At 55.7% G+C, this 16,670-nt stretch overlaps 4 protein-coding genes across 4 annotated transcripts; all 4 read right to left on the bottom strand.

Annotated features, from left to right (window-relative positions):
• Positions 1-1,244: 1,244 nt before the first annotated feature.
• On the bottom strand, positions 1,245-3,851 carry JKF63_00451 (uncharacterized protein; the record flags this gene model as incomplete). The annotated part of the gene is made up of 1 exon (XM_067896502.1): positions 1,245-3,851. The coding sequence occupies one exon, from the start codon at positions 3,849-3,851 to the stop codon at positions 1,245-1,247; it is 2,607 nt and encodes an 868-aa protein (XP_067752659.1).
• A 1,047-nt stretch (positions 3,852-4,898) lies between these two features.
• Positions 4,899-7,505, bottom strand: JKF63_00450 (uncharacterized protein; the record flags this gene model as incomplete). The annotated part of the gene is made up of 1 exon (XM_067896501.1): positions 4,899-7,505. One exon carries the CDS (start codon positions 7,503-7,505, stop codon positions 4,899-4,901), a length of 2,607 nt encoding a protein of 868 aa, XP_067752658.1.
• Positions 7,506-10,437: 2,932 nt separating this feature from the next.
• On the bottom strand, positions 10,438-12,570 carry JKF63_00449 (uncharacterized protein; the record flags this gene model as incomplete). The annotated part of the gene is made up of 1 exon (XM_067896500.1): positions 10,438-12,570. One exon carries the CDS (start codon positions 12,568-12,570, stop codon positions 10,438-10,440), a length of 2,133 nt encoding a protein of 710 aa, XP_067752657.1.
• A 1,098-nt stretch (positions 12,571-13,668) lies between these two features.
• JKF63_00448 (uncharacterized protein) lies at positions 13,669-14,637 on the bottom strand (the record flags this gene model as incomplete). The annotated part of the gene is made up of 1 exon (XM_067896499.1): positions 13,669-14,637. One exon carries the CDS (start codon positions 14,635-14,637, stop codon positions 13,669-13,671), a length of 969 nt encoding a protein of 322 aa, XP_067752656.1.
• Positions 14,638-16,670: the final 2,033 nt, after the last annotated feature.

Below are 16,670 nucleotides of genomic sequence, written 5' to 3'. Positions count from 1 at the left end.
GGAGGGGAGGAGGGGAGGAGGGGATTCAATGCAGCTAGATGAAATAAAGAGGCGAATAAAAACACTGATTAGAAAATGAACTCTGCTCTTATCGTGCCACTATTGCCAATCGAAGCACCTCACAGAACTACGAAAGCCCATCATTCTTTCAGCACCTACAAGGCCATCACATCCCCTCATCCTCCTCCCCTCCCCCCCCCACAAACAATCTTCCAGCTTGCTCTCCCCCTCCTCCTTTGTTTTTATTCTTTGTTCCCATTACACTCTTGTAGGAAACGCTTCATCTGCTCCTGACTGAATAAACGTTCGCTGTGGTAGTGGTGGTGGTGATGGTGGCCGGTGTGCCCTTTCGCTGTGCTGTGTATGCAACCCTCACTAGTTCAATGGGGGAGGGGGGAAGAGAGAGAGTAGTAGTGCGAGAGGAGACAGCGAAGGGAGTTGAGGCAAACAAAAAACACGCCCACACCACGAAGCACACCCTCTCCGTGTGATGTCAGCATGGCTCCATCGACAACGAAGGATGGGGGGGGGGGGGGGGAAGGGAAGAAAAGGGGGGTTAAAACGGAGAGAGAAGAAACATATGTAAAAAAAAAGAAAGCGAACGCAGTCCTGAAGCCTCAACAAACGAAGGCCCACATTCGCATACGAACGCACACGACCTCTCACAAACATATATATATATGCTCTGTTTCAAGAAACTGAGATGGGGAGACAAAAAAAAAGAAAATGCAGAAAAGTCCGACACTGTAAACGGAGTACCAGTGAATACACACATGCACACGCACGCTCGCAGACCAGAAATAATAAAAAAAAATTTTTAGAGGGGCGCATCCATTCGCATAGAGGGGAGACACGCAAGATGTATAAATATATATATGTATGTGTATTATATGAGACGCCTCGAGGAGATGTTCAGGGAAAGACTCCCAGTTGTGCACCAGGAGAGGGAGAGTTGCAAGAGGAAAGTAAAGAGAGAAACGGGGCTAGGTGGGCAATCCTCCACCTCTGTAGGGGGAATGAAGCAGCCACCCCAAGCGGCTGCGCGGATGTTCTCGGGCATGACAAGGAAAGCCAAATTCGATAATTTTTTGATCTGCGAAAAGACAGATCAAACGCAGGGGCGGGTGAACGTTGCCCCGCCGCATTTACAACCCTTAGGCTCAGCCCCCACCTCCCCCACCCGCCTTGCCTCACTCACCTTCTCGCTCCTCTCTCGCCCCCTTGACATTGAGTGCACCTGTTCGCTATCGGCGACACATCGTGTCGACTAGGGAATCCTTCCACTTGCTGTTCAACCACGCCCGGATACGCAAGTCCTCGATGGCGCGGCCTATGGCGAGACGAGCGTTGGGAAGGGGGTGCGTCTTGAAGAAGGCCTCGAACTCGTCCGCTGCGGCCTTGCCAGAGAGCGCCTCACCCACAAAACTCACAATCACCTGGATGCGGAACTGACCGCCGCCCCACTGCGCGTCCACGGCGTCGAAGTTGTTTTTAAACGCCTTCCACAACTCCGTGCCGGGGAGAGCCGGATTCACCGCGAGGCTGCCGAATACGCTCGCGCCATACTGGCTACGAACGCCATCGTTGTTGATGCACTTCTTCATGATGTCCAGCGCAAAGTCAACCGAGGCACCACTCGTCAAAGCGAGAACCAGAGAACGACACAGCTCTTCATTGCCGTCCATCTCCTGGAGTTTTGCATAGAGCTGTTTATTGCGCGCTGGAAGCTCGGCGGCGTCGGCCATGCGGATCCAGGCACGAAGGCAAGCGCTGAGCGTGCCAGCATTGAACTCGGCCCCGGAGAGGAAGTTCTGTGCCTCCTGGAGCGCCCACTTGATAAGCGGGTGACTGGTGGCCTCAGTGGGCGCCCAACTCTTAAGCACGGTCGAAATACCTGCGTCGAGGTAAAAATTACGGCGCAGCGACGCGCTGTCATGTTGTGGACTGCATTCGATAAGCGACTCAGCAACCGGGACGAGGAAGCCAAGCAGCTCCTTGCACAGGCCCTTCGTCATGGCAGTGTCATCAAACGAGCGAAGGAAGTCACCGATTGTCTGCACATACTCTCGTAAAACGTAGATGTTCTGCTCCCTCTCCGAGACGACAGAAGCGACCCTCGCCAGCCGCCAAACGTCCTCGTATCCCATGCGAATCGAAGCGAGTGTGTCAGAGAAGAGCGACGCACGATCAGCGGAAGAAAGGTGGCTGTAGTTGGTGACCCATGCCTCGAAGGTGGGATTGTCGTAGTGACAGCGGTAGAATCCAGTGCGGCGGGGATTGACGTTGACAAACGCCCCGCTCGCGATGCCGGGCGGCAAGGCCACCTTCATGTTTTTGTCAAAGCGCAGCATTGGAGTCGAACGCCCGGTGGTGGCATCGACACCCTCCACGACAAGCGGCACACACCATGTCTGTTCGCACTTCACCGTCGCGGTGACAAAGCGGCATGGCTCCTGCGCCACCACAAGGGTGTTGCTGTCCTGTCGGGTCACGTGGATCATGGGGTAGCCCATCTGCGTGGTGAAGCTCGTGAGAGCTTCGGTAATGGGCTGCTGCGACGATTCCTCCAGCGCTTCCCAGAGCTGCACCGTCTTGGTGTCCCTGAATTGGTGCTTGCGGATGTAGTGGCCCACGGCAGGCCTCCACTTGTCGCCGAGAAAGGACTGTAACATGAAAACCAGACCCATACCCTTGTTGTAGCTAATGCTGTCGAATATTTGGGTGATGTCTGCAGGGTCTCGGATCGGAACCTCGACGGGGTGGCTGTGCTCGTACATGTCTTCGTTGAGCGCTGAAGCCACCTGCAGCGCAGCAGCATCCAGAGAGCTCCACTGCGGCGCGTATGCGTATACGGCGTCGTATCCACACCACGATGCGAAGCCCTCTTTTAACCACAGACCCTCCCACCAGTTGATGGCGACAAGGTTGCCAAACCAGTTGTGCGACACTTCGTGGCACAACAAGTACGACGCGCCGCGCTTCGCATCCACGCTGGATTGCCTCGGGTCCACGAGGATTGACTCAATGCACGTAATGCAGCCCCAATTCTCCATCCCACCAACTGGGAAGTCGGGGATAGCCACAACGTCCAGCTTTGGAAGCGGATACCTGCACTGAAAGAACTTCTCAAAGAACTGTAGCGCGAATGCAGTCGTGTCCAGGGCAAATTGTGCGCGACCCATTTTGCCCAGCGTCGCGTGCACGCTGACCGGAATACCGTTAACAGTAGTGCTGATGTGTTCCAGCTCGCCAACAACGCAGGCTGTCAAGTACGGCGGGCACTTATGAACCGTCTGGAAGGCGTGTACCACTGTGTCCCCCTTCACCACCTTCGACGTGAGAGGACCATTGGAAAGAACAGTGTAGTGTTCCTGGGACTTGGGCAAGGTCACGGTTAGCGTAAAATCTGCCCGCTGCGCCGGCTCGTCGTGGCAGATGTAGAAGAGTCGTGCCGACACGGGCTCAAAGTGAGTGGAGGCCATACGGTGTTCTTTTCCGTCATGCCTGAAGTGCACCTGGTAGAAGCCTCTCAGCTCCTTGTTAATGGTATGCTGGAAGCGGAAATGCAGCGTTGGGTCCGCCGATGCTGTCGTCTCCGCGTCCAGCTTCAGCACCAGCGTGTGTGCCGTCTCGTCGCGCCGCATGAGCGTGGCGCCCTTCACCGAGGTCACTGAAATCGAAGGAGCCGCGTGCAGCTGGATGATGTCGCCATCAGGAAAGGCGGGACAGCGTTGCAGGTGCACGGCCTCCTCCGCTGTGTAGCTCCAGGTAAAGAGATCCACAGTGACGCTGAGGTCGTACCCCGCAGGCACATAGGGGTTCTCCAACTTGACACTCTTTGCTGTCGACATGAGTGTAAACGCGATGGCGGAGTCCGGCGAATAGAAAGGAAAGGAGGGAAGATAAAGGGGAGGGGAGGGGAGGAGCTAAGAGAGGCGAGCACAGGGCGAAAAAAAAGCCACACACACAGCGCCAAACCAAGAAATGGAGATAGGATCAAGCAAAGCTATCGGCTCATATACACGCAAGCATATAAATAATAATATGTCAGAAGATGCGGAAAACCAGGTGAATCTCTCTCTTTTCGTAGCAAAGGGTAGCGTGGGTGAGTTGTTGTGGAGCGATATGAGGTGTATCTTGAATGACAGCAACGATGTGGGGCACATGCTCAAGGTGTAAACATATACGCATGCGGAAGAAAAACGGGGGGAAGCAAGTGAAACAACGCCGAAAAAAAAAATGGATAACAGATTTTCTGGAGGAAGGTGAGAGATGCGGTCCATTCAAGTGCCAAAACGACACTCAACGGTGGGAAGGGAATCCTCGAGAGATGAAGCGAAACATTTGCGTGAGGGCAGAACAGAGAGAGCGATACGATGTGCCGCCGTTTTCACTTCCTCCTCTTTTACTCTTTTTTTTTGGCGGGGGCAGAGAGGGGGGGAGCGAGGAGCGAGAAGGACGGTGAGTATGTCCACTGCTAGCAGCAGCACCGCCAGCAAGCATGGACTCGTTATATATATATATATATATGTATATGTATTATATGAGACGCCTCGAGGAGATGTTCAGGGAAAGACTCCCAGTTGTGCACCAGGAGAGGGAGAGTTGCAAGAGGAAAGGAAAGAGAAAAACGGGGCTAGGTGGGCAATCCTCCACCTCTGTAGGGGCAATGAAGCAGCCATCCCCAAGCGGCTGCGCGGATGTTCTCGGGCATGACAAGGAAAGCCAAATTCGATAATGTTTTGATCTGCGAAAAGACAGATCAAACGCAGGGGCGGGTGAACGTTGCCCCGCCGCATTTACAACCCTTAGGCTCAGCCCCCACCTCCCCCACCCGCCTGGCCTCACTCACCTTCTCGCTCCTCTCTCGCCCCCTTGACATTGAGTGCACCTGTTCGCTATCGGCGACACATCGTGTCGACTAGGGAATCCTTCCACTTGCTGTTCAACCACGCCCGGATACGCAAGTCCTCGATGGCGCGGCCTATGGCGAGACGAGCGTTGGGAAGGGGGTGCGTCTTGAAGAAGGCCTCGAACTCGTCCGCTGCGGCCTTGCCAGAGAGCGCCTCACCCACAAAACTCACAATCACCTGGATGCGGAACTGACCGCCGCCCCACTGCGCGTCCACGGCGTCGAAGTTGTTTTTAAACGCCTTCCACAACTCCGTGCCGGGGAGAGCCGGATTCACCGCGAGGCTGCCGAATACGCTCGCGCCATACTGGCTACGAACGCCATCGTTGTTGATGCACTTCTTCATGATGTCCAGCGCAAAGTCAACCGAGGCACCACTCGTCAAAGCGAGAACCAGAGAACGACACAGCTCTTCATTGCCGTCCATCTCCTGGAGTTTTGCATAGAGCTGTTTATTGCGCGCTGGAAGCTCGGCGGCGTCGGCCATGCGGATCCAGGCACGAAGGCAAGCGCTGAGCGTGCCAGCATTGAACTCGGCCCCGGAGAGGAAGCTCTGTGCCTCCTGGAGCGCCCACTTGATAAGCGGGTGACTGGTGGCCTCAGTGGGCGCCCAACTCTTAAGCACGGTCGAAATACCTGCGTCGAGGTAAAAATTACGGCGCAGCGACGCGCTGTCATGTTGTGGACTGCATTCGATAAGCGACTCAGCAACCGGGACGAGGAAGCCAAGCAGCTCCTTGCACAGGCCCTTCGTCATGGCAGTGTCATCAAACGAGCGAAGGAAGTCACCGATTGTCTGCACATACTCTCGTAAAACGTAGATGTTCTGCTCCCTCTCCGAGACGACAGAAGCGACCCTCGCCAGCCGCCAAACGTCCTCGTACCCCATGCGAATCGAAGCGAGTGTGTCAGAGAAGAGCGACGCACGATCAGCGGAAGAAAGGTGGCTGTAGTTGGTGACCCATGCCTCGAAGGTGGGATTGTCGTAGTGACAGCGGTAGAATCCAGTGCGGCGGGGATTGACGTTGACAAACGCCCCGCTCGCGATGCCGGGCGGCAAGGCCACCTTCATGTTTTTGTCAAAGCGCAGCATTGGAGTCGAACGCCCGGTGGTGGCATCGACACCCTCCACGACAAGCGGCACACACCATGTCTGTTCGCACTTCACCGTCGCGGTGACAAAGCGGCATGGCTCCTGCGCCACCACAAGGGTGTTGCTGTCCTGTCGGGTCACGTGGATCATGGGGTAGCCCATCTGCGTGGTGAAGCTCGTGAGAGCTTCGGTAATGGGCTGCTGCGACGATTCCTCCAGCGCTTCCCAGAGCTGCACCGTCTTGGTGTCCCTGAATTGGTGCTTGCGGATGTAGTGGCCCACGGCAGGCCTCCACTTGTCGCCGAGAAAGGACTGTAACATGAAAACCAGACCCATACCCTTGTTGTAGCTAATGCTGTCGAATATTTGGGTGATGTCTGCAGGGTCTCGGATCGGAACCTCGACGGGGTGGCTGTGCTCGTACATGTCGTCGTTGAGCGCTGAAGCCACCTGCAGCGCAGCAGCATCCAGAGAGCTCCACTGCGGCGCGTATGCGTATGTGGCGTCGTATCCACACCACGATGCGAAGCCCTCTTTTAACCACAGACCCTCCCACCAGTTGATGGCGACAAGGTTGCCAAACCAGTTGTGCGACACTTCGTGGCACAACAAGTTCGACGCGCCGCGCTTCGCATCCACGCTGGATTGCCTCGGGTCCACGAGGATTGACTCAACGCACGTAATGCAGCCCCAATTCTCCATCCCACCAATTGGGAAGTCGGGGATAGCCACAACGTCCAGCTTTGGAAGCGGATACCTGCACTGAAAGAACTTCTCAAAGAACTGTAGCGCGAATGCAGTCGTGTCCAGGGCAAATTGTGCGCGACCCATTTTGCCCAGCGTCGCGTGCACGCTGACCGGAATACCGTTAACAGTAGTGCTGATGTGTTCCAGCTCGCCAACAACGCAGGCTGTCAAGTACGGCGGGCACTTATGAACCGTCTGGAAGGCGTGTACCACTGTGTCCCCCTTCACCACCTTCGACGTGAGAGGACCATTGGAAAGAACAGTGTAGTGTTCCTGGGACTTGGGCAAGGTCACGGTTAGCGTAAAATCTGCCCGCTGCGCCGGCTCGTCGTGGCAGATGTAGAAGAGTCGTGCCGACACGGGCTCAAAGTGAGTGGAGGCCATACGGTGTTCTTTTCCGTCATGCCTGAAGTGCACCTGGTAGAAGCCTCTCAGCTCCTTGTTAATGGTATGCTGGAAGCGGAAATGCAGCGTTGGGTCCGCCGATGCTGTCGTCTCCGCGTCCAGCTTCAGCACCAGCGTGTGTGCCGTCTCGTCGCGCCGCATGAGCGTGGCGCCCTTCACCGAGGTCACTGAAATCGAAGGAGCCGCGTGCAGCTGGATGATGTCGCCATCAGGAAAGGCGGGACAGCGTTGCAGGTGCACGGCCTCCTCCGCTGTGTAGCTCCAGGTAGAGAGATCCACAGTGACGCTGAGGTCGTACCCCGCAGGCACATAGGGGTTCTCCAACTTGACACTCTTTGCTGTCGACATGAGTGTAAACGCGATGGCGGAGTCCGGCGAATAGAAAGGAAAGGAGGGAAGATAAAGGGGAGGGAGGGGAGGAGCTAAGAGAGGCGAGCACAGGGCGAAAAAAAGCCACACACACAGCGCCAAACCAAGAAATGGAGATAGGATCAAGCAAAGCTATCGGCTCATACACACGCAAGCATATAAATAATAATATGTCAGAAGATGCGGAAAACCAGGTGAATCTCTCTCTTTTCGTAGCAAAGGGTAGCGTGGGTGAGTTGTTGTGGAGCGATATGAGGTGTATCTTGAATGACAGCAACGATGTGGGGCACATGCTCAAGGTGTAAACATATACGCATGCGGAAGAAAAACGGGGGGAAGCAAGTGAAACAACGCCGAAAAAAAAAATGGATAACAGATTTTCTGGAGGAAGGTGAGAGATGCGGTCCATTCAAGTGCCAAAACGACACTCAACGGTGGGAAGGGAATCCTCGAGAGATGAAGCGAAACATTTGCGTGAGGGCAGAACAGAGAGAGCGATACGATGTGCCGCCGTTTTCACTTCCTCCTCTTTTACTCTTTTTTTTTGGCGGGGGCAGAGAGGGGGAGAGCGAGGAGCGAGAAGGACGGTGAGTATGTCCACTGCTAGCAGCAGCACCGCCAGCAAGCATGGACGCGTATATACATATATATAAACCTACAGCGCAGACCAGCAACTGCGCCACCAGTGCTACGCACCCTGTCCGTGTAGCACCAGCCATCTATGCCGTCCAGTCGGGATATGCACCCGACGGGCCCTCCCCCCCCCTCCCTTGCACGTGTCCGTCCCATTCACAGGTACGCGCCAGACCGATATTGAGCGCGCTGCACGCCAGGACACGAGCGGGTCGCACCCCGGATCCCGCACTGGCACAGTCGCAGTGGTGGCGGACGTGCAGGCCACAGGGAGTGGTCGACGTGCATGCCGGGTGGGCTCAAGAGGGCCGCTGGAGAGCCTCGGGATGCACCCGTCATGCCTCCGGCATCTGTGCATCACCGCCCCCGCCCCCGCGTGGTTTGCCCATCACCCTCTTGCTCCCCTGACCGCCGGGTCTCTGCTTTGGAGGTGATGTAGGACGTCAGTTGAGCCTGACAGAGGGGGCAAGAGCGGGTGAATGCGGCTAATCACGGAAAACAGACGTGTGAACTACTCCGTCACGGCCCATCCACGCGCGGTACATCCCGCTGCAGTTTAGCGGCAGCATCACGTTGCCATGCGCGTCGACGGCAATCAAACCGCCAATGCCGCCGCATTCACCCACTTCCTTGATGACTGCCGCGCTGGCTTTCTCGAGCGTTTCGTGGCAGAGCCGCATCCGCGCATCGACTTCGTGCGCGACCGCGTAGCGAATAAAGAACTCTCCGTGTCCTGTTGCGGAGATCGCGCAGGTCCGGTTGTCCGCCCACGTACCGGCACCGATGATTGGGCTGTCACCAACGCGACCAGGCATCTTTGCTGTCATGCCGCCCGTTGAGGTGGCGGCGGCAAGGTTTCCATGCATATCTAGCGCGACTGCGCCTACTGTGCCGTGCCTACGTGCTATGTCGCCATCGTTCCTGATGCCGGCATCACGAAGCGCCAATTCCTTCTCCAGTGCAGCAAGACTCTTCTCCGTGCTGAAATAAGACGGCTCCATCATCGTCTTTTGGCACGACTCCGCAAAACGACGGGCGCCCTCACCTGCGAGCAAGACGTGCTCTGTGTTCTCCATCACGGCTCGCGCCACCAAGACGGGGTTACGTGGACCACAAATGCCCGTGACAGCGCCGCATGACCGGTCGACACCTGACATCACTGCCGCATCCATCTCATGTGTTCGGTCACGTGTGAACACGGCGCCGCGGCCAGCATTGAAGAGCGGATTGTCCTCGAGTGACATCACCGCCACCGTCACAGCCTCCACCGCCGTGCCACCAGCAAGGAGAACGCTTCGACCAGACTCCAGTGCTGCCCGCAGACCCGCGTGGTAAGCCGCCTCCCCCTCTGCACTCATATCCTCCTTGAGGTTGTTACCAGCACCGCCATGTATCGCGATAACCGGGGTAGTATAAGAAACCTCCGTAGTGGACATTTTGTGGGTATGCGGGTGTGGGGAGGCGGCTGTGGTGGGTGAGTGGGTGAGCGGGTGTGGGGAATTGCGGTTTGGTAACTCCTTGCAGTGTCTTTCTTTTTTTTTCTCCGTTTTGGTGGGCGGAGAGGCACAGAAGAAAAATACGATCAAAGTAATTACAGTGAGCGCACGGCGATAATCACACCAAGGGAGGCAGGGAGGCAGGGAGGGAAGGGGAGGGGTTGGCGGTAGAGGCCCTGGGGGAGAGAGAAGCTAAAAAATATGTCTAAGGGTGAAGGGCTTCCGGAGAAGGAAAATGGAGGCACTGACTCACATGTCATCGAAACAAACAAGTGAGAAAAGAAGACAAACAGGGGCAACGGGAGTGGGGGGATGACGAAAAAAAGACAGGAGACGAGTATGGTGATGAGGGAGGAAGAAGCTGCAGAGCCAGGGCGGGGGAGGGAGGCAGGGGGAGGGGGAGGGGGGTTCGCCATTCACTCGGTTGAGATGGAGAACCAAGCCAAAGAGGTGCAAGAAGAGAAAATAGGGGATGCGAAAAATCCTGAGAAAGTGTGGGGATTTGGGAGTCACAGGTAAAGGAAGAAGCGGGAGAAAGAGCAAGGTGAAAAATCGGGGCTTGTCATCCCCTAAACCTCTTGCAGAAAAAATGCCCGTTGATCATTCTTTTCGTGGGAGAAGTAGGCTCAATCGAGTAACGCCAAAAAAGAAGAAAAGAAGAAAATAGAGGAAATGGCACAAAACTCACGTTCGCTCTGTCCTCACGCCAGCAAGGCAAATATATACGTTGAGTGATAGATCACGCGCCTGCGTGTGTGGCCGTGGCCTTAGAGGCGCACGCTTCAGTACTGCAGTGCTTGTGTGGCAGACGCCTCTGCCATTTCGACCAGCTGCGTTGAAAGAAGGCTAATTTGACTCTGCAGGGCGTGGTGCGTGTGCTTTGCCTCCGCGCGTTCCGCTTCAATGAGTTGCTGGAGATGTGTGACAGCCTCCAATGCGGTCTGCTCCGCATCCTCCTTCTCGGCCATCTCCGCGTACAGGTGGTTCATCTGCGTGTAGTAACTCGCTGCTGCACGATCGGCAGCCGATAGGGCTATGAGCAGCTCTTCATAGTTCTCAGGGTAGACGACGCCTGGCACACTGCCCGTCGGCAATACTGAAGAGGACTTGGTGCACTCAGTTTTAGGGCGAGACATCCACAATGCTCCATCGCCCGATGAGGCATGGGCAGGCATTCGCGAAGCGATGGTGCCAGGTGACAGAGCGTCTACAGCCGCTTCCGCATCGGCCAACGCCGCCTCCGAGGAGGCCACAATCTCCCCCGAATCTACTGCCATGGTCTGCAGGCACTTGCGAAGGTAGTGTAAGGTGTCCCGCACTTCGCTTTTGTTACACGCATCCGCGATATCCGCCAAACCGCCGTTGAGCACTTGAATCGCTGAGTGCATCGAGCGCACTGAAGCGCAGCCCTCCCACCAGAACTGCTGTAACGCTAGCAATGAGGATAGCGCTATTGGTGGCTGTTTCGTTTCCGACGATGAGGTGAGGGTGAGTGTCTCCCTCGAGGTGGTCGGTGCTGATGTCACCCCCGATAGGACTTCGATATGGTCGCAGTGGCGGTAAGCAGCGGGCGAGCGCTGCACAAGCATGCGCATCGCCATTAGCGAGCCCTCGATGGACGCCAGGGCGGCATAACCGTGCCTCGTGATCACTTCGACAAACTCGCCGCGCCCTATTGCTTGTTGAGGTGACGCAGCCGCACCGTTACCCTGAACGCAACTAACGTAGGCGGTGTGAAGAGTGTAGACGTGACTATGGGGCAAAAATGAGACACAGCACTCCACGAGAAGCGGCAGCTGCGACCGAAGAAAACCTACCCACTCCAACACGGCCTGCACAATCTCGTCCTGGGCCTCCACAAAAGTTTCAGTCGAGACAAGAGCGCTGCAGCTACCCTCCTCTCCAGCGTGCTGCAGCGCCGACAGCGGACTGTCCAATTTTTCAAGCAGGTGCATGAGGCGAGCCTTCTTGACCATGTGTGCCTCCAGAAATATGGAGAGTCGGTCACGCAGACACTCCAAATCCCCCACAGTTGCCCGCTTCCTCAAGGGCAGCTTCTCCTTGAGTACCACTGCAAGCGCCGAGATGCCGTGCAGAAGTGTTTTGAGTGTACCGACAGAGCTCTGTAAAGTGTGGACAGTCCTCTCTCGCACTACTGCCGGTGAGGGATCCGAAAATGGCGTGGCTGCCAGATCCGACGACGGCCCTCTGGCAGGCCACCGCACCTCTACTATTGTGTCTGTCACTGAAGATGCCCGCTCTTGCTGCGCTTGGCGGAGCGAGGCTACAAAGAAGTGTCGGCAGAAATCGCCCAAAGCGCGCTCGGTGAGGTACTCGGCGCGAAGGCTGTCGAGGGTGGTGGTCGTTGTCTCTAGAGAGCTGCGCAGCTCCTGCACCTCCCCCTGCAAGCGTCCAACCTCGCTCCTCAGTCTCTCTGCCTCATTCGTGGCGGAGCGTTGCGTGTCTTCAAGTTTTGTCTTGAGGGTGTACATTTGACGGTGCAGCTGCTCATTCTCGCTTATGAGACGTTCTACGTCCTCCTGAGACAAGGAGAGCTTTTCCCTGGAGGCACCGCATCCTCCACGACCGTCAACACGGCCGGCGCTGTCGATGTTGCCCATAATCGATGATAAACCCTTCAGCACATTCTGACCAAAAGCGGATCCACTCCCGGGCTCGTGCTCTCGTTGTGCCTCAAGAGACTTCACTTTTCGCTGGAGTGTAGCGTTCACCCGTTGCGCCTCTTCCAGCTGCTGAGTCGCGGTGCTCAGCTCTTCCTGCAGCTGCGATTGACGGGCCTCCGCCTCCTGCCTCTGCTTTGTAACTCTGACGACTGCCCTCTTGAGAAGCGAAATCTTCTTCTCAAAGTCGCCTTCAGATGCCATTAAAGCGGCCAACTCCTCTTTGCTGGTCATCGCTACTCACTAGACCTCGTGTGTTCGCGTGAATGTAGAACAGGATACACAACCCCAAAGTGGCACGCCCTTCGACGACCAGCTCCACCACCCGAAAAGGAGAAAGGAGAACGACGAGAAACGGGAGGGGGAGAAGGGGGAACTGCAACTTAGGTCGATGAAGGGGAAACGCCACGAGGGGCAGAGTCGGTTGGTCCTACAATACCTGAGGCGAGAGTTGCACAACACACAAGTTGATCTACTACTCTAGAGGGCGGTGGGGAGGAGGGCGGTCTAGCGGAAACCAAAAGTCGTACGACTTTCCACGCTTGATAGAAAGACAACTCGACAGTCACAACAAAAGGAAAAGGCAAACTGCCAGAGAAGCACCCGCGCACGCACACAGCCGCGACGGATGTGCGAAAGGATAGACAGAAAAGAAGTACACGAGAGCAGACTTTTCCTGCCGCTAATACATGGGCAAGTCATAAAGAAGTGAAGAAAGCGACACCACACATGTGAACTTTGGGGTTTGATGATGGGGGGAGGGGAGGAGGAGGGGAGGAGGAGCGAATGTCCTTTGATTTAGCCCCCACACTCTCGTCATGGCCGCCGGAGTGACAAGGCTTATCGCACCAGTAACTGTATCATCCAGACCCCATGACAGCAACGACCATCTTCTCTTCTAAAGAATCGATAGTCATCCAGAGAGCCGCGTAGAAACTGCCAAGTTGCAAGTGTCCAGCAGACGCCCACATCGTGTGTGTGACCCCTTTTTTATTAATTTACTATAAAAGGATCGTCTACTCGTGTGTCTTTTATGCTTGTCGTGGATTGGGGTTTCGCGTGCAACGCTTGAGTGGTTATGTGTAACATGGATGGGCGATGTTTTGGATCAGGCGCCATGCAACAGGAGCACAACACTCTCTCTCTGCCGCCTTTGCATCGCACTCTCCTTCCACTATTGCCCCCGATAAGTTGAAATATCCTGGATGCTGGAACGAGCTGAGACGATACACTTACGCGACCCCCTCCCCCTCCCCACCCCCCCCCGCGCGCGCCGAGGTTCCACATACCTACATGATGAGGAAGAGGGTACGTTGATCACCTTTGTGGAGATCACACCAGCCGCACCTGCCCTGACATAACATATGGACGAAGATTGTGGTACGGAGTAAGAAACAGTTCCCCAGCGTCGATGGCGCGCGAAGCGTCTTGACCACCCTCACCGAGGTTCACAACACCAAGATCCTCGAGGGCCACACCGAACACGTACGCCCCAAGGTCTGGCTCCGGTAGTATCTCCATACCCTCCGCCTCAGACGGATGGGGAACAAGGTACTGCAACGCAGCCGGCATCGATCGCAGGCCAGAATCCATCAACGCCGCGTGGGCGCTTCGCGCCAATTGATCCGCAACCCATTGCTCCTTGGGTGAGAGGTGTTGCCGCTGCGGTACACGCACCTCTGGTAGAACAGTGCGGGCAGAAGTGGGGGCAGGTGAGGCTTCTCCAGTTTCATTCACATGCCCTGGGCCTGGCAGCGACGCAGGGGACTGCGCAGCCACGACCCCCTCGTAGAAGATGGACATGGAGAGGCTTTCGATTTTGCGCAGTCGACAACGCAGCAACTCACACAAAAAAAACTGAACACGCTGCATCTCCAAATCCATGATGTCTGATGGACGAAAAGGCAGGAGTGTGCGTTCGGCCCCCTCACGCTTCTCCTCCGCCACCGTCTTCTCCAGCCGTTCCTGGGTTCGCTGGAGGAGATCGACAACAGTGTTGATGGTGGACGCAGGGTAGGGCAAAACCTCGGGGCTGAACCGCTCATTTGCAGTGGCTTCCATCAGCAGCTGAATTGCTGCCGCGGGTGTGCTTTGCGCTGTAACCGCTGGAGCGACGTCGGGCCCACCCGGCGTCATGGAAAAGCTGTCAAGCCCGAAATTAGTGCCTGTGCCATCAATAGAAGGTGCACCTGAAGAAGCCCTGCCGTCACTGACCTGCGAGAGAAGTCGACGCGGTGCGCCACCATCCTGCAGGAGCGACTCATCCCCAACGGTGTCGTTGAGGCTTTCTTCAAAGAACATTGCGAGTGTCTTTGTTTTCCTGCTTCTGATGCTAATACAAAACGATGCGTAGATCCACTGGAGGCTTCACGGCGGCGAAACCCCTTCAGGGAATGGGGGGAAAGAGGGGGGTTATTGGCGAGAACGAATGCGTGGGTCTGTACACCCTCTCCCTTTTTTCCCCACCTCTCCTTTTCTGTGAAGCAGTTCACACGTCTACTTGTGCAACACAACGCAGTAACGCCAAGTGCAATTTTAGACATGAGAAAATAGAAATGAGGGAAGATCACGCCGAGATGAGTGCGAGAGGTCTGTGTGGGGTGTGGGGAGGAGTGGGGTTCAACGTGAAGCTGTAGCCCTTTACATTTGTAGTGCAAAAGAGGCGACACACAAAGCCACCACAGAGGAAACGGATGCAGTAGACGGGTTCCCTCTCTCTCTTCTCCTCCTCCTCCTCGTCTTCGCCCCCTTCCCTCTCTTCGATGCTTTCCACAGATCGCTCTATTGCGAACAAGTTAAACCTGTATATATATATATATAACACACGCCTGCAACTGCAACGCATCTACCTATGACGCACCACGGTTGCGTTACGGTCGGCTCCAATGAACCCCCTACGGTAAACGAAGGAGAAGTGTAATCTTTGTTTGGGGGAGGAGGAGGAGGAGGGGGGTCGCCTCTGAGGGAAAGGGTGAATCAAAAAAGGCAGGGCCCTGGAGGGGGGGGGAGCCAGAATTGAAGTGTGTGTACAAGATGGTGCAGCTGCATGTGACAGTAGAAGACTCACAGATATGTGCTTCTGGGTTTATCGTCAGCAAAGAAGTGGGTGCACGACGCCGCGCTTTGTCTGGGGGCTTGTGTAGAGGGAAATGCCAAGAGAGAAAAGAAGGCCCGCTCTTCTCCTGGGAAAAGGGTGAAAGCCCCTGTGACGCACACCTCACGCATATGTTTCGCTTCTCCTCCTCTCCTTCCTCCTCCTCCTCCTCCCCCCCCCACCCCACCGCCCGCCCAATCCAGAACAACCACCGCACTGCACGAGAGCAAAAACAGCACGTAGACGAAAACAGACCAAATATGCATCCCTCACCTGTGCGCGGTAGACAACCCCCTTGTGCTATGCCGCCAAAAGAACTGATGCGTTCCCCGTTTTTTATATATGTAGGCGCCCGCTTCTTGAGTGCGAGATCTCGTTTTTTTTCTGTGATACGTTGCTTATCCTGCCCTCCTCCTCCCCCTGGCAGGGCTCTTGGAGGTGAATGTTGATACCTTGTCCCCTACCCCCTACCCCTGACGATAACGACGACGGTTGTTTATCGCGATCCCTCCCCCCCCCCTCGAACCCGAGTCGCATTTGCAGATCACATGCCAGAAGATGGTACGGTGAGTCGAGGAGGAATAAAAAAAGTCGTCAGAACAAACGCAGAGGGGCGACACCAGAAAGTCCTCCAAGTTCTGCCAAAAATAGGGAGTGAGCAACCCCTTGAAGAAAACACATCTTCCGCTATGATGAAGTGTAAAGTCAAACGGTGTCATCCCGTGCGAGTGCAGCAACGCTGCCGAGCGGTTGTGCAGTGGCTGTTCAACAAGCAGAAGAGGAGACCCCCGACGACATGCGCGCAGAGGCTTCTGAAAAGGGAACGAAAGTGCAGCAGCACGTCTTCTTCCGTCGACAGTTACTTCGTCTTATGCAACCTCGCTTCCACCATAGTCTCCAACCGCTCAAGACAGACAACTATGCAGAAAGAGTCAACGAAGCCGCACAGAAGCAGTCATGGAGAGAAAGAAACGTATAGAGGGGCATCGCACCGGGCTTGTGTCCATAACCGCACCCTTCATCCCCATCTGTGTTTCGCCTCTTCTGGTGCGTCAACGCGTACACGCCGACAATCGTGTGAAACGATAAGGTGAAGCAGGTTATCCTCACACACACACACATACACACAGAAGTAGAACAAAATGCAGGTGAAGAAACCCATGAATTTGAAAACACGGCGCTGAGCGGGTGCAGGTGTGTCCCTCGACTACGCGTGAGGGTTTTCCCTTTTTTTGTAAAC

This window comes from Porcisia hertigi, chromosome 36 (genome assembly GCF_017918235.1).
Source record: "Porcisia hertigi strain C119 chromosome 36, whole genome shotgun sequence".
Classification (NCBI taxonomy): Eukaryota; Euglenozoa; class Kinetoplastea; order Trypanosomatida; family Trypanosomatidae; genus Porcisia; species Porcisia hertigi.
This window is presented reverse-complemented; position numbering and strand designations above follow the sequence as displayed.